Genomic DNA, 22,275 nt, shown 5'->3' with positions numbered 1-22,275 from the left:
TCTCTATGAAATTAAGAATGCTCAATTTTAGTTGTGGTGCATGGGCTTACTTACTCCGAGACATATGGGATCTTAGTTCCCTGACCAAGGATAGAATCCACGTCCCCTGTGTTGGAAGGAGGATTCAAGGATCTTCATTTTTAGTCCTACTTTCCCAAGAGTTCTTTTTTAATGAATAGTTTTGGCATTTTATCAAAAATTTACACAAATATTTAGATGATCTTATGACTTGTATTCTTTATTGTGTTATCTTGATTGATATTTTTTAAACTTTTAAACTTCCCTGCATTACTGGAATAAACTCAACTCAATTGTGATGTAATGTTGTTTTTATGTGTTGATGCATTTGATTTGCTAGTATTTTGTTTGGGATGTTTGCATTAATGTTCATGAAAGATATTGGGAATGTGATTTTCTTTTTTTTTCATAATTCCCTGCCAGGTTTTGGTATTAAGGTTAGGCTGGTCTCGCTACTTTTTCTATTCTGGAAGATTTTAATTCAAGATTAGTAGTATTTATTTCTTTAATGTTCAGTACAATTCATCAGTAAAATCACCAGGTCAGAAGTTTGCTATGGAGGAATATTGCTAATTAAGAAGCAATTTATTTAAAAGTATAGGACATGTATCTTCTCAAGTTATGATTTTCTCAGGATATATGCCCAGGAATGGGATTGCTGGATTATATGGTAGCTCTATTTTTAGTTTTTTAAGGAACCGTTGTACTGTTCTCCATAGTAGCTGTACCAATTTACATTCCCACCAACAATGTAGGAGGGTTCCCTTTTCTCTACGCCTTCTCCAGCATTTAGCAATTTATTGTTTGTAGAATTTTTTGATGATGGCTATTCTGACCAGTTTGAGGTGATACCTCATTGTAGTTTTGATTTACATTTCTCTGAGTGCTTAGTCACTTAGTCCAACTCATTGCGACCCCATGGGCTGTAGCTTGCCAAGCTCTTCTGTTTGTGGGGATTCTCCAGGCAAGAATACTGGAGTGGGTTGCCATACCGTCCTTCAGCAGATCTTCCCAACCCAGGGATTGGACCCAGGTCTCCTGCATTGCAGGCAGATTCTTTACTGTCTGAGCCACCAGGGAAGCCCAATAATGAGTGATGTTGAGCATCTTTTCATGTGCTTTTTGGCCATCTGTATGTCTTCTTTGGAGAAATGTCTGTTTAGATCTTCCACCCCCCTTTCTTGGCCGTGCCATGACCAGTTCCCCAACCAGGGATAGAACCTCCACCCTCTGCTGTGGAAGTGCAGTCTTAAGCACTGAACCACCAAGGAAATCCCTTTCCTCATTTTTGATTGGACTGTTTGTGAAGTATTTTTTGTTTGTTTTTAATTAAACTGCATGAGCTGTTTGTATATCTTGGAGATTAATTCCTTGTGGTTCACTTCATTTCAAATATTTTCTCCCATGTTGTGGCTTGTCTTTTCATCTTGCTTATGGTTTCTTTTTAAGTTTCTTTTATTTTTGTTTTCAGTACTCTAGGAGGTGGATCAAGAAAGATCTTGCTGCGACTTATGTCAGAGAGTGTCCTGCTGATGTCTTCCTCTGGGAGTTTTATAGTACCTGGTCTTCTTTAATTCATTTTGTGTTTATTTTTGTGTTTGGTGTTAGAGACAGATTTAGGTTTAAATCTACCATCTGATTAGGTGTTTTGTACTTGTCTTATCTAGTCTATATTTCTTTTTCTCTTCTTTCTTGCATTCTTTGTGCATTGATTGTTTTCATTAGTCCATTTTTTTCTCTGATAGCTTAGGAATTATATTATTTTAATGATTCCCCCACATATTAAAGATATATATATTTTATCAAATTATATTTATTTGTACTTTTATCCTCTTCCTAGACAATGAAAAGTACTTCCAGTAATTAAATTCCCATTTACCACCCTCCTAATCTTTGTTGTTATATACTTAGTTCTTTACTTAATTAAAACTAAACAAGGTGTTCCTGTTGTTTTTTTTTTCAGTCTCAATTTTATCCACATATTTTCACTTTAATTATTCTCAATTCTTTTCTGCATGTCTGACCTTTCTTCTGAGGTAAATTTTCTTCTTCCAGAAGAAACGTCTGTATTATTTTTAGTAGTGCCAGGCTTCTGGCAACAAAACTCCATGGTTTTGTTGGTCCAAAAATGTATTTACTTCATCTTCATTCTTGAAGAATATGTTTTCTAGAAATGGAATTCCAAATTCAAAGTTATTGAATTTCAGCCCTTTAAAGATTTAATTCCACTTCCCACTTGCTATAACAGTTATTAACTATTTTGAAATTGATCTATTGCTTATAAGATGAGAAAAAAACTGAGTGTCAGAGAAATGAAATTATTTTCTCAAAGTCAATAACTCATGACAACTCTGGCCTTCACTGGTCTAAAACCTTTCTTAAAACATTAGTTTATTTATATTTGGCTGCGCTGGGTCTTCCTGGCTGCTAGGGCTTTTCGCTCTTTCAGAGAGCAGGGGCTACTCTTCATTGCAGTGCTTGAGCTTCTCATTACGGTGGTTTCTCTTGTCGTGGAGCAAGGGCTCTAGGGCACACAGGCTTCAGTAGTTGTGGCTCCCGGACTATAGAGCACAGGCTCAATAATTGTGGCACATGGGCTTAGTTGCTCAGAGGCATGTGGGATCTTCCCTGACCAGGGATCGAACCTGTGTCTCCTGCATTGGCAGGCAGATTCTTTACCACTGAGCCACCAGGAAAGCCCTCTAAAACCTTTTCTGTCATGGGGTTTTACAGTCTGGTATCTTGAGACAGGTTCCTTAAAGTATGCTCTGCTTGGTGACCCCAAGATTCCCTCAGGAGTTAGTGGGCCTGTAAGAAGAAAGTCATGGAGTTCCTTGAAGAAATATCAGAGGAAGAGTCCCCCAAAGAACGCCACACTTCCTCAACACCATCCTGGAAGCTCACAGCCAAGGAGATTCTGGCCACCAAGACCCAAAACTACTTTGCTCAGACTAAAAGAGCTGAGAACATCTTGGTCCAGGTTGCCTTCTCCATTGGTCTAAGCAGCATATGGCGGTTCCCTTACCTGTGTCATCTGAATGGAGGAGGTAAGGTCAGGGACCTGGATCCTGAGTTTAAAGAAGGAGTTTTAAGAGTGGGTACCTAGGCACCGAGGGTTTGGGGAGGAGATAACTGGAGATTAAGAGGAGGGGGGCCAGGACTCCTGGCTCTCTGCGCACAGCTCCTGGCTCTCTTCTTCAGGCAACTTTATCTTGATGTACTTCTTCATGCTCCTCTTTTTCGGGGTTCCCCTCATGTACATGGAGATGATCATGGGGAAATGTCTGCGCATGGACAGCATCCAGGTTTGGAAGCAGCTTGTCCCCTGGCTGGGCGGCATTGGCTACGCCAGCGTACTGGTGAGTGAGGGCCCAGCCAGGGGCACCCCAGCACCCCCCTTACGGGCTCCAGGTTCCCTGTGTCCACCCAGCCCACCCCCCTTCAGGCCCACTGTGTCCACCCCCAGGTGTGCGTCTTGGTGAGTTTGTACAACAGCATCATCATCACCTGGAGCCTCTCCTATCTCAGCAACTCCTTCAGTTATCCCCTGCCATGGGACGAGCGCCCGCTGGGGAGGAACACCAACGTCACCGGTGAGGAGGGGGAGAGGGGGGGCCCGCAGAGCCCAGGGAGGCAGGGGCACTGGGGAGCAGGAGGCAGGGAGTGAGAGCCAGAGGGAGGCAGTGACAAGCAGGGGCAGCCACCAGGCGAGGCGGCACCTGAGTGACTGGCTTCCCCCAGACCTTTCTTGCCTTCAGACTGTAGCCCACCAGTACTTCTGGTACCACACCACCCTGAATGCCTCAAACCACATGGGAGAAGAGGTCGAGACCCTCGTCCTGAACCTCACTCTGGGCATCTTCACAGTCTGGTTCCTCCTCTTCTTAATCATGATGGTGGGGCTAAAGATTTCAATGCAGGTAAGCCACTCTGATCGCCGATCTCACTACCCCTTCACTTTTGCCAAGTCCAAAGATCCTCAGGATCCCTGCCCCCACACCATCCAACTCCTTCCTGCTGACTTCTCTTTTCCAATCCTCATGACCCATCCCCCACCACCCGCCCAGAGGGTAAGTTCAGAGGTGAGCACGCAGTCACTCCATCAGGGGTCCTAAGGAAGATGCTGTACTTGCCCTCAGCAGTTGTCGCTGCTCCTCTCAAAGAGAACCGCTCATCTCCCATCCGTGGCACAGAAGAGCACCTCAGACTGACCCGGCTCCCTCTTCATCTCTCATCTGCATGTCACTGCATGTGGGGACCTGCAGACAGCCTTGTAGATCAGACCACAGCCCTGAGACCACGCCCTGAGCCTGGCAGCCCCTGAGCCCACCTTCCTGAGTCTTGATAGTGCCCGTTAACCCCTAAAGGAGCCGATCGGCACTGACTTCAAAGTTTTTCATTTAGATTACTTTATTCCAATCCTTGTTTCCAACCCATTCGCTTGGCACCTGGATATTCTCCTTCTGTGGAAAAGTAATGGCAGATTATCTTGGTTAACATTACCTGTACCTTCTAACCGCTGTATCTATGCAAACAATCAACTTTCATGCCAGGCATCCCTGGAAGCCCAGCTCACCATGTCTTTACAGCCTTCAAAATAAGCCAGTCACACAAAAGTGGGTTTTACTAAAGGCTTAGTAGAGCACACGTTGGCAGGGAGGTGAGTTTCCTTCATCAATCTCTGAGCAAAAAAAAAAAAAAAAAAAATTATTAAGCATATCATTTTCTCACAAAGTCTCTTCTCCATTTCTTCTTTTCCCCTTCAGCTGTGAAGGTGTTACATCCAGTCTTCAGCCTCACTGGCTCCTCTCCCCTTTGCAGTTCTTGTCCCTAAACTCAAAAATAGGCCAGAAAAACCAAAGCCCATGAATTGATAGTATCCAACTGCACCACAGGGCTTCCCCAGTGTGGTAAAGAATCAACTTGCAGTGCATCCCTGGGTCAGGAAGATTCCCTGGAGGATGAAATGGCAACCCACTCCAGTATTCTTGCCTGGGAAATCCCATGGACGGAGGAGCCTGGAGGATTACAGTCCATGGGGTCACAAAAGAGCTGGACAAGACGTTGCAACTAAACAGCAACTGCACTACCGTTTAAAAGCCGTCTTTACCTGGGGCCCCCACCTGATTGGTGGATTTTTTTTCCCCCAAACAACATTGTTGTCTCCTTAGAATAATCCTCCTGTAGCTCCCTCTTGTCACATCCCGGCCTCATTAACGCTGCTCACCTCACTCTCTGCTCCTGCTGGCTAATGCTTGCCTCTCTGTCCTCTGCTCCCCTCCTGCCCACATCTCCTGACTTCAGCTCTCTATCCTGACCTCTCTGACCAGATGCTGATTTTCTCAGTATTCCTTCCCTACGTCATCCTCCTCTGCTTCCTCATCCGAGGTCTCTTCTTGGAAGGTGCAACCACCAGCCTCAGACGTATGGTGACCACAGAGGTGAGGCTGGGCACTCCAAACTTTCGCCCTCCCTCTCCTTCTCTGAGTTTTCTTCCCCTGCATCTTCTCTCCTTCTGTCTCCTGCGTACCGCTTATCCCTCCTGTTTCCACCCCAGCCTGCCCCCTCCGCCAGCCCACTGGTGGTTCTGCACTCTGAACCCATTCCCAAACTCCTCTTGCCCACCACCCCGATCGACAGTTCTCTGCCTTGGCCTCGCTGGACCTGTGGCGTCAAGCAGGAGGCCACGTGCTCTATTCCCTGGGCCTGGGCATGGGCACCATCATCTTATTCTCCTACAAGGCTGGAGGTGACAACTACGCCCAGGTGGCCTCTTTGGTGACCCTGATCAACCTGGGGACTTCATTGCTGACTACGTCCATCATCTTTATAGTGCTGGGTTTCTGGACCACCACCAGTGGACACGCCTGTGTCAAGCAGTGAGTAGTCGCAGCCTTGCAGATTCAAAAAGAGATCCCCCTTCCTCTACTTCAGCAGTCCCCCAGCCTCATGGACCTTCAAACTCAAACCTCTCCAATAACAACAACAACAACAACAACAAAAATAATATCACATTACTCTCACAGAAAAACAGCTAGAAGGAAATAGTAAAATAGTCTAATATCCATCACTTTATAGGTAAGAAAAGAGTCTCAGATACATGACTGTCCAAAGATTGGGCTTCCCTTGTGGCTTGGACGGTAAAGAATCCGCCTGCCATGCAGGAGACCCAGGTTCAACCCCTGGGTCAGGTAGATTCCCTGACTGTCCAAAGGTTTCTATAACCAGCAAATGGTGTAAAGAAGTTTTCAGAATCAATTGTTTAACTCTCAGAGAGGACCGGTAGAGCATCTGGAGCCACAGTCAGTGGTTGTGGCCCAGGCTGTGCATTGGAATCATTTGGGAAGCCTTAGAAAATACTCATGTCTGTGTGCCCCCACCCCCCTGAAGAAATTCTCATTTACTTGGTCTGGAGTGCATTCAGGCACTGGGACTTTTTAAAGCGTCAAAGTGGAATTTTTCTTCCAGTTAAGATATTGAAGGATGCAAAAGTCCATATTTGTACAGTAGCAGCCTTTTTTAGTGGATAAAATAAAAATCATACTTTGCTATACAGTTATTGAAGTGCAGTGGACCCAAGAAGATTTAAAGAACTAAATCTATACCAAGAGAATACTAAAGGAAATTCTTGAAGCTGAAGGGAAGTACCCGGTTTGTATTTAGATTTCATAAAAGTACACAGATGAAAAAGTAATTTCACCTATCTAAGCTGTTCTGAACATACTTGCTAGTTTTCCAATAACTGAATAACCTAGCTTCTTTAGTTTAAATTAATTAAAATTAAATAAAATTTAAAATTCGGTTTCTCAGTTGTATTAGCCATATTTCAAGTACTCAAGCCACATCTCATTAGTGGCCACTGTAGACAGCACAGCTCTAGCGTAATCATCAAAAACAAAATAATAAGAGGTATACGTCAAACCCACTAGATTCCAAATATCAGTGCCCTCCCCTGCTTCAGTTGTGACAAACAAAACTGTCTCCAGATGTCGTTAAATGTCCCTGGGGAAAAAGATGGGGTTATCACCCTCCACTGAAAACCATTGTGTTAAGGATATCAACAACAGAAAAACAGTTACCATCATCCTTTCTTTAAAAAATTTATTTTATTTCATTTATGACTGCCCTGGATCTTCTTTGCTGCACACTTCTTTGGTTGTAGTGAGCAGGAGCTGCTTTCCAGCTGTGGTGGGCTTCTCATTGCAGTGGCTTCTGTTGCGGAGCGCAGGCTCTAGGGCGCGGGGGCTCAGAAGTGGAGGTTCGCGGGCTCTAGAGCACAGGCTCAGTAGTCGCGGCACACGGGCTCAGCTGTCCTCCCGGGCCAGGGACCCAACCCACTCCCCCTGCATTGACAGGCGGAAAACTCAACCACTGCCAGGGAAGTCCAATGTCATTCTTAATGGTCAATTATTGAACATTTTCCTCTAATATTAAAAACAAGACAAGGGTATCTCTTTTCATCACATCTCTTCAATGTTATAGTGAAGTTCCTAGCAGTGAAAGGAGGCAAAAAAGGAATATAAAAAGAATAGAGCATAGTAAGAACTAAAACTGTCTTTATTCACAAGTGGCATAAGTGTGTATTTAGAAAACCTAAAAGAATCTCAAAAAAACTAAAATAAGTGCATTTAGGCAAGTCACAAAGATAAAAGTCACCATACAAAAACAAACAAATTTTTCTACACGGTAACAGCAAACAGCAGTTAAATTAGAATTAAAAAAAGCAAAACCATTTACATTAGCATCGAAACCCATCAAATACTAAGGCTAAACTTAACAGAAGATGTGCAAGATCTCCATACTGAAAATTACAAGGCATTGCTGAGAGAAAGACCTAAATAAGTGAAGAGCTATGTTATGTTCATGGATTTGAAGAATCATTGATGTTAGGATATAAGTTCTCCCCAAACTGCCAAGTGAAATGGCAGCTCACATCCCAGCAAACTTTACCATAGAACCGACAAGATCACTTTAAAATGTATATGGAAATGCAAAGGATGTATATTAGTCAAAACAATCTTAAAAAGAAAAAACAAGTTGAGACATACTGCTTGGAATGTAAATAAGTATTATGCAGTACAGTTCAGCAGTCAAGAGCAATAAACTTGATGTACATTCAGCAACGTATAGCTATCAGCAAAAAGAAAAAAAGGAGAAAAAGTAAGGAACAGAATGCTGTTTATAGCACAACAACACTTCAGTAATGACACACAAAACAACATATTTTTTCCACAAAGTAAAATCCATATTTGAAACACATGAATATGAGCCACTATAGAAACAGAGAAAAGAGTGAAGTTCAAAAATGAAGGAGGTCCAGTGGTGGTCCACTCTGGTGGTCCAGTGGTTGAGAATTTGCCTTCCAATGCAGGGGACTCAGGTTTGATCCCAGGCTGCAGGGCAGCTAAGCCTGTGGGCCCCAGTGGAAGGGTCCATGTACTGCAACTAAGACTTGACACAGCCAATAAAATAAATAGTTTTTTTTTTTTTTTTTTTTTAAATGAAGGAGAAAAAAGATCAAACACACTCTGCTCTGCTGGTTGAGGAAAATGTATTATGAACGGTCCTGATGAACCCAGCACTCCAAACTAAGATCCAAAGAGAGAAAATCCTGAGTGTATTCATTTTCTGGGGCTGCCATAACAAAGTTCCACAAACTGGGTGGCTAAAACAACAGAAATGTCTCACAGCTTTGGAGGCCAGAAGTCTGAGCTCCATGCGTTGGCAGGGCTGTGTCCTCCCTCGGGCTGTAAGGAAGAATTTGTCCCATGCCTCTTCCGGGGGTTTGCCGGCAATCTCTGGTGTTCTTGTCTTGTAGATCTCACTGGCATTCTCACATGGTGTTCTTCTCCATGTGTGTGTGTGTGTCTGTGTGTGTGTGCAAATTACCTCTTGTTACAGAAAGATACCAGTCACAATGGATTAGAGCCTCCCGCCACTAGAATACAACCTCATCTTTAATTACCTCCACGACAGTCTTATTTCTAAATAAGGTCCCTTTCTGAGGTAGTGGGGGGTTAGGACTTCCACCGGATGAATCTGAGAGGCGGGGACACACAATTCATAACACTGAGGAATTAGCTACTGCAATTACAACATCTCCTGCCTCTTAGGTGGGATCCCCAGGCCAACTGGCCCCAAATCCATGTGGTTAGCTTCTGGTCCCTGCCCTTGTTACTCAGCTGCACTCATCTTGGGCTGCTTACTTTCCTCTTCAGTCCTTGACATCACTGGTCTGCAGTCAGCTCTCCACCACCTTTCCTTTCCTCTCTCCCCACTTCAGGAGCATCTCAAAGCTGATGCAGCTGATAGACGAGGGGGTGTTGCCTCAGAATGCCAAGCCCCCAAAAGACATCCTGCTGCTGCCCACCCTGGACTACATAAAATGGATCAACAGTCTCCCGGGCCGTCTCCAGCAACAGGTCATCCACTTATCCCCATCCTGCAGCATCAAGGTGCAGAAGGAAATGGTGCGTGTTTGGGAACAGGAGGGAAGTTGGAGTCCTTAACGGCCCCAGAGGACCTAGAGAGCTGCATTTCCTAGGGTCCTTGGCCTGGGTGGGGGGCCACTCAATCATCTTCTAGGTAACCATTATAATCACTTTTCCACCACCATTTCATATGTGCCCAGGCCTCTGGGGAAACTGTCCCTCTAATTCTCACATTGACCTCAGGATCCCCATGTATTAGAGATGGAAACCGAGGCCTCAAGAAGTTAAGCTCAAATGACTCCTGAAACCAAGAAGGGCCCTCAAACCATTCATCCCCACTCTGGCCTCTTTCTTCCACCCAAGGCAGACATTGCTAATCAATCACTGCACCATTTCCGTCCCTGCATCCAGACCCACCACTGCCTCAGAGCCCTTCTCCCCCACAGTTCATGCAGGGCCCCGGCCTGGCACTCGCAGCCTTCTCCCAAGTCGTCTCGTTGTTCCCTGGCTCCTCTTTCTGGGCCATCCTCTTCTTCATGGCCCTGCTCATCATAGGCTTGAGCAACTTGATGAGGCTCTTGGAAGGCATTGTCTTTCCCCTCCAGAACTCCATCTCCATCTTCAGGAATTATCCCAGGATACTCACAGGTACTGTGGATTCTCACCCCAGTGACAGCCTTGCCTTTGGCCCCTCCTTATCCAGCCACCCCCAGTCTCCAGGGCTCACTTTGACCCCTGAACCCAGCCCTACACATAGACCTCAAGTGTGGCCAAACCTGCCCCTGCCTTAGCGATCGTCTGCTTGGGAGGTTTTCTGGGCAGCCTCATCTTCACCAGTCGTGCTGGCAGCTACATAATGTACTTGTTTGATGACCTCGTGGTCCCACTGTCCCTCGTCATCACTGTGATCTTCCAGAACATGGCCCTGGCCTGGATCTACGGAGCCGGGAGGTGAATGCCCAAGCCCCCGGGGTCTGCCCAGCCAGGGAACCCTCCCCCCAACCCTGGGTCTCTGAGGAGAGTTGGGGGCCTGGTCTGGTCCCTCAGTCCTTCCCACAGCAGGGAGGTCCGGCTGAGGGTGCAGGGCTACAGGAGGGAGTGATCTGAGGGAATCTGGGGCTGGGGGGCCCTAATGGGACAAGCAGTCAGGATCCAGGGGACTCAGGGACCCTGCCATTGGCCACATGGGCTACGCTGAAGACAAAAGGCTGGGAGCGATGCGTCCCCCCAGGATTGGGGGTGGGGGGTGTTTCCCATGGGGAGACTAGATGGAAGACCAACCCCAAGGAGGGCCTGGCAGGACTTGGCAGCTCCTAAATGTTGAGAACTTGTGCACGAACCAGACGCCTGGAAAGCCCACCCTCCTAAGGACCCCAGGCCCCGGCGGCCAGAGGAGGGCTCCCTTCCAGACGTCCCTGACCGTTGCCCCCACCGCAGGTTCAGGGAAGAAGTGTTCAGTGAGATGGGCCGCCCTCTGTGGCCCTTGTCCTCATTCCTGTGGTGCTACGTGACCTGGCCAGGGCTGCTGGCCCTCCTCACCATCTGCTTCATGCAGCTCTTCCAGGGGACGCGCCTCTACTACACTGCCTGGAACACCAGTGGGGTGAGACGGCCCCACCCTGGCCTCCCACTCCCACCTTGGGTACTCCTTGTCAGAGGACACCCCGCAGGACCCCACGTCTGGGCTCGTATGGTCCCCAGGGACCCTTTGGCCAGCTTGCCAGCCCCTGGGAAATCTGATCCCCAGCATCATGTGGACTGAGACCCCACCACCACTGCCTCTTCCTCCCACCCTGGTCTCCTCTCTCTCTGCCCCCAGAGCAAGGAAGTAAAACATCTCTACCCGCAGAACAGCCTGGGCTGGGTCATCTTCCTCAGCGTCCTCACCTTCCTGCCGATTCCAGTCCACCCACTCCACCAGTGGTGGTCCCTCCAGGAGTACGTTGCCCCAGATCCCTTTGAAAAACTAATGTCTAAAAAGACACCCATGGTGTCCTCCATGTCCTCACAGAGGCCAAAGCATCACTCATTGAAGTCCCAGGAGAGAACCAGCAACACCTCAACCAGAGGGTTAAGTATGTCCTTACTCAGGTCCCAGAAACCTGAGCCAGAGTGCCTCAGCCAGGACCCAGTCAAGTATGAGAGCTCTTCCTGGTTCAGCCTGCCACTACTGACCTCCCTGTCGTCTTCCTTGACCATAAGGAGTGCCAGCTTCCGTGTCTCAAGGCAGGTGAGCCCAACCTCAGTAACCACAGACAACAGCAACAAGGGCAGTGAGACCCAGGAAGAAAGCCCAAAGAAGAAATCTGTTCAGTAACTTGCGACACCACCCACCTTTTCCAAGGCAGCAAATCTGTCCAATGACTGGTGGCATTTGTGAACATTTTGCTACAGAAATAGTTGGTTCTGCCAGAAAGGAGGGGAAGGGGCACATGGAAAACTTGCCTAGCAATCGGTGATATCACTCATTTGACCTTGGAAGGAAATGGACAACCCAGAAGCTCTTTCCTCCCCTCCCCCACTTCTGCTAAGTGGAACACCCTGCTTTGGGCTTGGGGAACTCAGAAGAAGTCACCTTCATTGCTACCAGAACTGGACCTGGTGCCCCTTTCCCCCTGCGAAGTAGGGGCACCATGATGGCATAGGCATCACAGTGCTTTCCAGGACCCAACTTCCATTTACTATGGAGATGTTGTGTACCCAGGACCCAACTTCCATTACCATGGAGACAGGCAACGTTCTCTCCAACGCCCCCACCTCTGCCACCAGACTGGACTGGTGGGGTGGCTGACATCTCGGGGGCTGCTCTCTCAGAATGAGGCTGAGACAACAATGCTGTGAGTTAATAAATGGGTCCACTGGGACCCCACCCCCCCACGCACAGGCCTTGAGCATAGTGTTCTTTGGGTGAACAGCCCAGATGTCAGCCTCCGCCTGCAAACGCACCCTCCAAACTGCCAACCTCTGGCAAACTGAGCATCCAGTCTGGTGACCCCAGCTCCCCCCTGCTTTTGAGACCCTTCTGTGTCCTGTTTGAGCCGAACTGTGTGGGGAACTTTGCAGCGATCAGTGTCACTCAACCCAGAACGTGTGCTAATCCCTAAAGCTAACTGGTAATTGGTGGCCGTACTGAATCTATCCCGTAACTCTCCTCTCACTACTCCTACCAAGAGGGAAGTATGCCTAGAACATTCTGATCCTCGCGAGCTGGCTGTTAGAGGCCCTCACCCGTAGGAGGTGGGTCCCCTGGTTTCCGTGAGATCAGGAACAGGGAATCATAGAGAACTTGGACCTTATTAGGGTTTTCTGTGGGAGCTAGATAACACCACCCTGCCTCCTGAATGGGCTTCTCTGGTGGCTCAGACAGTAAAGAATCCACCTGCAATGCGGGAGACCTGGGTTCGATTCCTGGGTTGGGAAATCCCCTGGAAAAGGGCACGGCAACCCACTCCAGTATTCTTGCCTGGAGAATCCGCATGGACATTGGAGCTTGGCACGCTACAGTCCATGGGGTTGCAAAGAGTGGGACATTGACTGAGCATCTAAGCACAGCAAGCCTCTCTGAATGTCACATGGAGTTAAGGCACTGGGGGGCAGAGGTGGAGGACCTAGGCCCTTTCTGGAAGCCACACTCCTTAGTGACTTCCTGGGCAAAAACCCCTCTTTCCCACTGCCTACCCCCCAAAGGTCATGACCTTGAGAATCAATGCCAGCTTCCATCATCCCCAACTCTGGTTCCCAGTCACTTCTCAAATCTTCATGTGCACCTTTTATTTATCTGAAACATGTCTAAACATCTTTTATGACACTTCTTTATTAGCGCCCACTTTCTGAAAAAACATCCCCAACCTAGGTAGAAAATTTACCTGTGAACTCCCATTATTCTATATACCTGATGTCAGTTAAGTTTCATTTGTTTTGCACACTGGTTAAAAAAAAGTAAATGTAAGTAGAAATTCTAAATTTTTCTTCCTGCATTCCCAATGTAATGGCTTCTCCAACCCCGTTTGGAGAGCCCTGAAAGAGGCAGAGGCCCCCAGGTCCTACCTGTCCCGAGACTCCCCTCGTGGCCTCCTGCCTCCTCCCTTACTCTCTGTGGACCCTGGGTCTAGGATGACCCAGGGAGCTGGAGGTGAGTGGAGTGGATCTGGTCCCCCTTCCACCCTCACCTTCCCCTCTGTGTCTCTCCTCCCCTCTCAGAGTCAGGAAGGGCCACCATGAATCAGGCATCTGGTAGGGTAAGAGAAAGGCCAGTGTAGACAATGAGTCCTACACGCAGAGCGGTAGTCAGAAGGTGGTTTTATGTGAGGCTGAGGGTGAGTGAGAAGTTCCGGCATGGAGAACACCTTCCCAGATGCTATGAGAAGCCCCCTGCCCCTATTAATACTTGAACAAGACATTGACAGACAGGCCTGTGGCCGGTCTCCCTCTCCCACCTCTCCTTTCAGGAAGTGGATATTGCAGAAGGCTCAGAGAAAAGAAAGGACAGCACTGTGGTCAAATCAACCAGTCAGCGACCCAGGTGGAGAGAGAAGCGAGGGGGTCTGGCTCCCAGTCTGGAATCCTTTCATTTTTCATTTCCTCACCAGGGGGTTAAGTGCTTCTTGACCCTTGTGTCTAGGATACCGGCATGCAACTTACATTCCCTGGTCTGAGGGGCTCCCACAAGCTTGGGAGGGAATTGAGGACATGCGAGGTGGCCTCTGTGTTGGGGGAGATTGGTGATCTTGGGGAATGTGGGGTGGGGGCCTCAGGCCTCTCTGCAGTGGGCTGTGGAGGAAGACGTGTCTTGGTTAGGACGGTCCTGCAGTGTGTATGTGGAGGGATGGGTTTTGTTAACTGTGATCTGAATGACCATGACATTGACTTGGGGAAGCCACGTGAGGAGCTTCGGCAAGTAGTTTCTGCTAAGACAGTTCTGCAAGCTTTTCCTATAAAGTGTCAGATGATAGTTTTGGTTTTTCAGGACATGGTCTCTATGGCATACAATCCTGTCCCTCAGGATTGCTTGCAGGACCCTGCTCCCCCACTCCCCAGATGCCAACATTTTCAGATGCTCAAGCCCCTTATATAAAATGATGTAGTATTTGCATATAACCTACACACATCCTCCCGTATGTTTTAAATCATCTCTAGATTACTTAATACCTAATATAACATAAATGTTATGTAAATAATACCCAGTGTGGGAAGTTTTGCATTCTAAAAATTTTTTCACATGTTTTCTATCACATGTGGTTGAACCCGTGGATGCAAAGGGGGCCAAGTGTATTCTCTTTATTTGATTTTTGCAACTCTTAAAAAATGTAAAAACCACTCTTAGCTCACAGGCCAGATTTATCCCACACACTACGCGTGTAGTGTGCCAACCCCTGATCTAGGGTCGCATGATGCCGACAAAAGAATGCTGGTGACTAAACCAGGAATCATTTTGAACTCTCTAGTTGGTTCACTTTGTACCAGGCAGCCACCTGGAGGGTATGACCACCAGGCCGTCCAGCAGAAAGAAAGGTGACCCAAGAATGGTCAGGGGGCAGAATCCTAAATTCTCAAAATGGTCTATATAACTCCCCCACACCTTAGATCTCAGGAGATTAATTATCAGGAGGCAGCCAAGAAGAGAGGCAACCTCACTGGGAGGACCACATTCAGTGCCCAACCTGCCCGACTAAGCCGTGTGGACCAGGAGAGGAAGAAGGTAAAGTCAGAAATCTTTCTGAGTTGATTATTTAGGAGATGGGTCCAACAACCATTAATACCAGATGCATGTGGGCAGGAGGGAGAATAGAAAGTCCCACCTTATCCTTGACTGCAGTGTCTTCCAAATTTGGCTCTGGGGTTGGATGACTGCTGTGAATCCTCCTCCACTTCTCATAAATTTAAAAAATTCTTGGCTCCCTCGGGTGTTCGCTGCTGTAGGCGGGCTTGCTCTAGTTGTGGTGAGCAGGGGCTACGCTTCCCCGAGGTGCGCAGGCTCCTCATCATGACGGCTTCTCTTGCCGTGGAGCACAGGCTCTAGGGTATGGGCTCAGCACTGGTGGTGCACGGGCTTCGTTGCCCATGGCATGTAGGAGCCTTCCAGACCCAAGATGAAACCCATGTCACCTGCACTGGCAGGCAGATTCTTAACCACCGGGCCACCAACCACTGGCTTTTAACTCAGTCCAACAAGCAGTGACCCAGGCCCAGTCACTTTCGAGAACTCACGAAACTAGCAGCTTTGCTTCAGGCAGTGTGTGTGTGTTTGGGCAGGGTGGGGGGGTGGGGGTTAAGTTGTCTCCAAAGAGGAAGCCCCTACTTTTCAATTGCAAAACTGAGATGACCTGAGGATCAGCCTTTCAACGGAGCTTCAGTTCAGTTCAGTCGCTCAGTCGTGTCCGACGCTTTGCAACCCCATGGGCTGCAGCACGCCAGGCTTCTCTGTCCATCATCACCTCCTGCAGCTTGCTCAAACTCACGTCCATCAAGGTGGTGATGCCATCCAACCATCTCATCCTCTGTCATTCCTTTCTTCCACCTTCAATCTTTCCCAGCATCAGACTCTTTTCCAATGAGTTGGTTCTTCACATTAGGTGGCCAAAGTATTGGAGTTTCAACTTCAGCATCAGTCCTTCCAATGAATATTCAGGACTGATCTCCTTTAGGATTGACTGGTTGGATCTCCTTGCAGTTCAAGGGACTCTCAAGAGTCTTCTCCAACACCACAGTTCAAAGCATCAATTCTTTGGTGCTCACTTTTCTTTATAGTCCACTTCTCACATCCATACATGACTACTGGAAAAACCAGAGCTTTGACTATACAGACCTTTGATGACAAACTAATGTCTCTGCTTTTTAATATGCTGCCTAGGTTGGTCATAGCTTTTCTTCCAAAGAGCAAACGTCTTTTAATTTCATGGTTGCAGTCATCATCTGCAGTGATTTTGGAGCCCCCCAAAATAAAGTCTCTCACTGTTTCCATTGTTTCCCCATCTATTTGCCATAAAGTGATGGGACCGGATGCCATGATCTTGGTTTTCTGAATGTTGAGTTTTAAGCCAACTTTTTCACTCTCCTCTTTCACTTTCATCAAGAGGCTCTTTAGTTCTTCTTCACTTTCTGCCATAAGAGTGGTGTCATCTGCATATCTGAGGTTATTGATATTTCTCCTGGAAATCTTGATTCAAGCTTGTGCTTCATCCAGTCCAGCATTTCTTATGAGGTACTCTGCATATAAATTAAATAAGCATGATGACAATATACAGCCTTGACATACTCCTTTCCCGATTTGGAAACAGTCTGTTGTTCCATGTCCAGTTCTAACTGTTGCTTCTTGACTTGCATATAGGTTTCTCAGGAGGCAGGTCAGGTAGTCTCGTATTCCCACCTCTTGAAGAATTTTCCACAGTTTGTTGTGGTCCACACAGTCAAAGACTTTGGCTTAGTCAATAAAGCAAAAGTAGATGTTTTTCTGGAACTCTCTTGCTTTTTTGATGATCCAGCAGATGTTGGCAATTTGATTTCTGGTTCCTCTGACTTTTCTAAATCCAGCTTGAACATCCGGAAGTTCACAGTTCAAGTACTGTTGAAGCCTGGGTTGGAGAATTTTGAGCATCACTTTGCTAGCGTGTGAGATGAATGCACTTGTGCAGTAGTTTGAACATTCTTTGGCAAAACAGCAATTAATAGTGGTGGTTCAGACGGTAAAGCGTCTGTCTGCAATGTGGGAGCCCCGAGTTCCATCCCTGGGTCAGTAAGATCCCCTGGAGGGGATGGCAACCCATTCCAGTTCTCTTGTCTGAAAAATTCCATGGATGGAGGGGCCTGGTGGGCTACAGTCCGTGGGGTCACAAAGAGTAGGACACGACTGAGCGACTTCACTTGCACTTTTCTTGAAAGGAGTGTATGCAGCAGGTGCGTCCGGCAGGTGGCGCCCTGGTATTGGGAAATGGCTTCTTAGTGCCTCCATAGCCATTAAGCAGTTAAAACTGGGATTTCCCTTTCTTCTTCTGGGCTTCCACGTGGTTTCTGTATCCTGCCATAAAGAGGATGACACATGGTACAATCCCTGGGTGAGACAATACCCTGACACTTATGGGGCGATCACAGGATGAACAAGTAAACATCAGTCGCTCACTCGCCCAGTCGTGTCGGACTTTTCGAGACCCCATGGACTGAAGCCCGCCAGGCTCCTCTGTCCATGGAATTTTCCAGGCAAGAATATTGGAGTGAGTTGCCATTTCCTACTCCAGGTGATCTTCTCGACCCAGGGATCGAAACTGCATCTCTTGTGTCTCCTGCATTGGCAGCCAGGTTCTTTACCGCTGAGCCACCTGGGACTCCAATCAGTACCAATTATATCTTCAATAAAGGAAAACATACCAGCACACTGAATTGGCCCAAATGCCCCTACTCTGCAAGGTCACTTCAGCTTCCCTTCCCTCACGGTGACCCTTATCAGTCGAATTCAAGTGCTCTTTCCTCCTTGAGGAACATGCATTAGTCAGGGACTACAGCATCAACTTTAGTGAAATTTCCACCTGGAGGATGTACTGTGCAAACTCCACAAAGACTGATCCTTGTTGAACATCCTTTGAAGTCAGGGAGTGCAGGACCAACAGTTTGTCTTTTCTAAGCTATGACATGTCTAAGCCTAGATAGTCCTTAAGATGATGACTTGGACAGTAGGGTCTGTATTTGTCTTCCTTCAAGACCCATCCATTCTTAGTTAACTGTGATTGGGTGGTGGGGAGTGCTATAGAAGCAGTGGAGGTCATAACTAAAAAGCCGTTTCTTCCAAAGATATACAAATGGCTAAAAAGCACATAAAAATTCAGTGTCATTAGTCATTATGGAAATACAAATCAAACTCACCGTGAAATGTCACACAGGGTGTATGAATTCACTTTGGTCATATCAGACTCCATGCAACTGCACAGATTGTAGCCTGATCACCTCCTATGTGTCAGGGGATTCTCCTATCCAGGGACGTTAGCATGTCCTCTTCATGGCAGGCTACAGAAACCATGTAGAAGCCGTGAATAGGAAAGAGAAATCACAGTTTTAATGGGCTGGCTTAATGGCTATGGAGGTACTTCTATGAGATTCTCCAGGCAAGAATACTTGAGTGGGTTGCCATGCCCTCCTCCAGGGGATCTTCCCAATCTAGGGATCAAACCAGCGTCTATTATGTCTAACTTACATTTGCGGTGGGGGGGGGGGGGCGGTTCTTTATCACTAGCACCACCTGGGAAGCCCACCCACCAGGAGATCAAAACCGAAGGAAAAAAAAAAAACAAAAGAACAAGTATTGGTGTGGATTTGAAGAATTTGGAACCTCATACACTGCTGGTGGGAATGTGAAATGGAGCAGCCACTGTGAAAATCAATTTGGCAGGTCTTCAAAAACTTTAATGTAGAATTGCCAGCAGTTCCACTCCTAGTTATATGCCCCCCCAAAACACTGAAAACAACTGTTCAAACAAAAAGTTGTACCTGAACATTCATAGCAGCATTAGTCACAATATCTAAAAAACACAAACAACCCAAATGTTCATCAGTGGATTGACGGATTTTTTGAAGTTATATATCCATACTATGGCTATTATTCAGCTATGGAAAGGATGAAGTTATACTACAACATCGATGAACCTGTGTGGTTAGTGAAAGTCAGGCACAGAAGACCACATATTCCCTTTATATGAAATATACAGAATAGGCAAATCCATAGAGATAAGAGCAGATTGCTGGTTGCTAAGGGACTGGAGACAGAGGAGAATAAGTGAGTTCTTACTGGATACAAGGTTACTGCGTAGAGTGATGAAAACAATTTTGAAAAGGCAAAGCAAAGCTGGAGGACTCACACTACCCGATTTCAAGACTTGTAGTATAAAGCTACAGTAATCGAAACAGTATGGTATTGGTGAAAAGATTGACATAGATGTACTGAACAGAATAGAGAGCTCAGAAACAGACCCACACAGGGACTTCTGTGGTGGTCCAGGGGTTAAGACTCGACACTTCCACTGCAGGGGGCATGGGTTAAAAGATTGGTGGGTGGACTAGGATCCCGAATGCCTTGTGGTGTGGCCAAAAAAAGAAATAGGCCTATATACATCATCTACTGCCAACTGATCTTCAACAAATGTGCCAGGAAAATAGCAAAAAGAAGAGTCTTTTTAACCAATGATGCTAAACAATTAAGTTACCCATTTGCAAAAATACACAACCTTGAGTATATGCATGTATAAAACCTACGTATTTAACCTGTGTATAAAAATGAACTCAAAAGACATTGCAGGGAATTCCCTGGTGCTCCAGTGGTTAGTACTCTGCACTTTCACTGCCAAGGGCACAGGTCCGGGAACTACGATCCCACAAGCTTCACTGCACGGCCACAAAACCAAACCAAAATAGATTGCAGACCTAAATGTAAAGCCTAAAACTATAAAATTCAAAGAGAAAACCTCTGTGACTTGGGTTTGTCAAAGATCTCTCAGGACAGAAAGGCATCAACTGTAAAAGAAAATGCTGATAAAAATTTCATTGTTAATTTAACAACTCCACTCTCCAAAAGGCACTATTAAGAAAATGAAAAAGTAAGCTCCCTACTGAGGGAAAACATTTGTAAAGTACATATCTGATATAGATGTATCCATAATACATTAAATCTTACAATTTATTGATAAGAAAACAACCCTTTTTTTTTAAATGGGTAAAAGATTTCAACTGGCACTTCACCAAAAAAGCTATATGGATGGTAATAAGTAAATGTGAAGATGCTCAAGATCATTAATCATTTGGGAAAGGCAAAGTAAAGCCACAATGAGACTCCATTACAAACCTATTAATGGCTCATTAAAAAATACTGATAACAGCAAGTACTAGTGAGAATGCAGAGAAACTGAAATTCTCTCATACATTGTTGGTGGAAATGCAAAAGGTACAACCACTTAGGAAAAGAGCTGAGCCACTTCAGAATTTCCTGGCAGCCCAGTGGTTAGGACTCGGAGCTTTCACTGCTGGGGCCCGGGTTCAATCCCTGGTCAGGAAACTAAGATTCCACTTATTATACGATCCAGACCCCCCCTATCTCAGGTATTCACCCAAAAGAGACAAAAACATCTCTGATACCCAGTTTTTCTCTAGTTCGGTCTAGGTTTGCGTATCATCCCCTTGGTTTGTCTTAAGTCTTTGCTCCACAGCAGCTACCAAAGCATTCCAGTTTTTGGCTGCAGCTCTGCACAGCCTTCACAGCTGTCCTCTCTAGCCCAACTTGTCCCTTTGACATAGCAGGCCCTCAGCCTTCAGTCACCAAGCACATGCATTCAGGAGTCCTCACTGCACCCTGTCTCCTCCTTTTCTCTGATGACCTGCAGTCCCTTATCTGGAGTTTTCTTTTCTGTGTAAAATAAACCTCTTGTTCAAATGACCCGCTTGTTTAGGATTTTAGGGGCTTGCATATTCTACGGATGGCCACTCTCCCTCCTCCCATATCTGAGACTGGAGCAGATATAATTTTTTTGTTTGTTTTTATTATTTATTTATTTGGGTTTCCCAGGTGGTGCTAGTGGTAAAGAATCCACCTGCCAATTCAGGAGACGTGAGAAACCAAACCCAGGGTTCGATCCCTGGGTCAGGAAGATCCCCTAGAATAGGAAATTCCAGTTTTCCTCCCTGGAAAATCCCATGGACACAGAAGCCTGGTGGGTCCTTGGGCAGGTCATCTGCAGTCCACGGTGCTGGAAAGAGTCAGACACGACTGAGCACATATTTATTTATTTAGGCCAAGCCTGGTCTCAGTTGCATCAGGCAGAATCTTCAGTCTTTGTTGTGACATGCGGGATCTTTAGTTGAGGCACGTGGAACCTAGTTCTCCAACCAGGGGTTGAACCCAAGCCCCCTGCACTGGGAGCTCGGAGTCTTAACCACTGGACCACCAGGGAAGTCCCCAGAGCAGATATCCCAGGGATATGGTTCTCTAGCTTCACAGGCTAGTGAATGCCGCAGCAGTTCCATGTACTCAGAAGCCCCTCCAGAGGACCCTAGACTAGCAGATCATGGCTATGCTGCTCAATCTTGGTTGATGGACACCCAGTCACTTACTGGCCTTGCTAGTGACCTACCATCACTCCTAAGAGGGAATATCTTCCACCTTCATAATGGTCCAGGTAAACTCTTTGTGGCTTTCAAAAGCAGCACCAAGATAAGTGCTTTGTGGTCACCAGTGGTCATGCAAAGGGTCAGGATACCCACCACACTAAGGCTGTGCAATGGAGAAGTAAAATGGGTGCTTTGTGGGAAAATATACAAGTAGGAAAGATTCAAATATAAATTTATAGTATTTTATAATTCCCCAAGAACACCTAACCTCCTCTTCAATTCCAGGACATTTGGTTTCCAAAATTGATTTATGTGTGGAAATGACATAGAGATTATATCTCTCCATCTGATGACTCATGTTCAGATTTCTACCTGCAAGACCTGGAGTTTTCCTGTCATAGAGATATTTCAACATAAATAAATAGGGGTCTTCCAGTATATGCAACTTAACTTCTAGTAGGAAGTTAAGAACTACCAGGAGTAACAGGCAAATTTGGCCTTGGAGTACAAAAAGCAGGTCAAAGGCTAACAGTTTTGCCAAGAGAATGCACTGGTCATAGCAAATACCCTCTTCCAACAACATGAAAGAAGACTCTACACATGGACATCACCAGAGGGTCAATACCGAAATCAGATTGATTATATTCTTTGCAGCCAAAGATGGGAGAAGCTCTATACAGTCAGCAAAAACAAGACTGGGAGCTGACTGGCTAGATCACGAACTCCTTATTGCCAAATTCAGACT

At 46.5% G+C, this 22,275-nt stretch overlaps 1 protein-coding gene across 1 annotated transcript; it reads left to right on the top strand.

The window, feature by feature from the left end:
• The first annotated feature begins 2,842 nt into the window (after nucleotides 1-2,842).
• LOC136157529 (orphan sodium- and chloride-dependent neurotransmitter transporter NTT5-like) lies at nucleotides 2,843-11,766 on the top strand. The gene is made up of 11 exons (XM_065919387.1): nucleotides 2,843-3,065; nucleotides 3,220-3,377; nucleotides 3,485-3,611; nucleotides 3,760-3,938; nucleotides 5,349-5,459; nucleotides 5,659-5,897; nucleotides 9,302-9,488; nucleotides 9,896-10,097; nucleotides 10,241-10,400; nucleotides 10,887-11,052; nucleotides 11,269-11,766. The coding sequence occupies exons 1-11, from the start codon at nucleotides 2,843-2,845 to the stop codon at nucleotides 11,764-11,766; spliced, it is 2,250 nt and encodes a 749-aa protein (XP_065775459.1).
• The last annotated feature ends 10,509 nt before the right edge of the window (nucleotides 11,767-22,275 follow it).

The sequence above is a fragment of the Muntiacus reevesi genome, chromosome 2 (assembly GCF_963930625.1).
Source record: "Muntiacus reevesi chromosome 2, mMunRee1.1, whole genome shotgun sequence".
In the NCBI taxonomy this organism is placed as follows: Eukaryota; Metazoa; Chordata; class Mammalia; order Artiodactyla; family Cervidae; genus Muntiacus; species Muntiacus reevesi.
The sequence above is the reverse complement of the archived record's forward strand: the minus strand, read 5'-3'. Positions and strand labels throughout refer to the sequence as shown.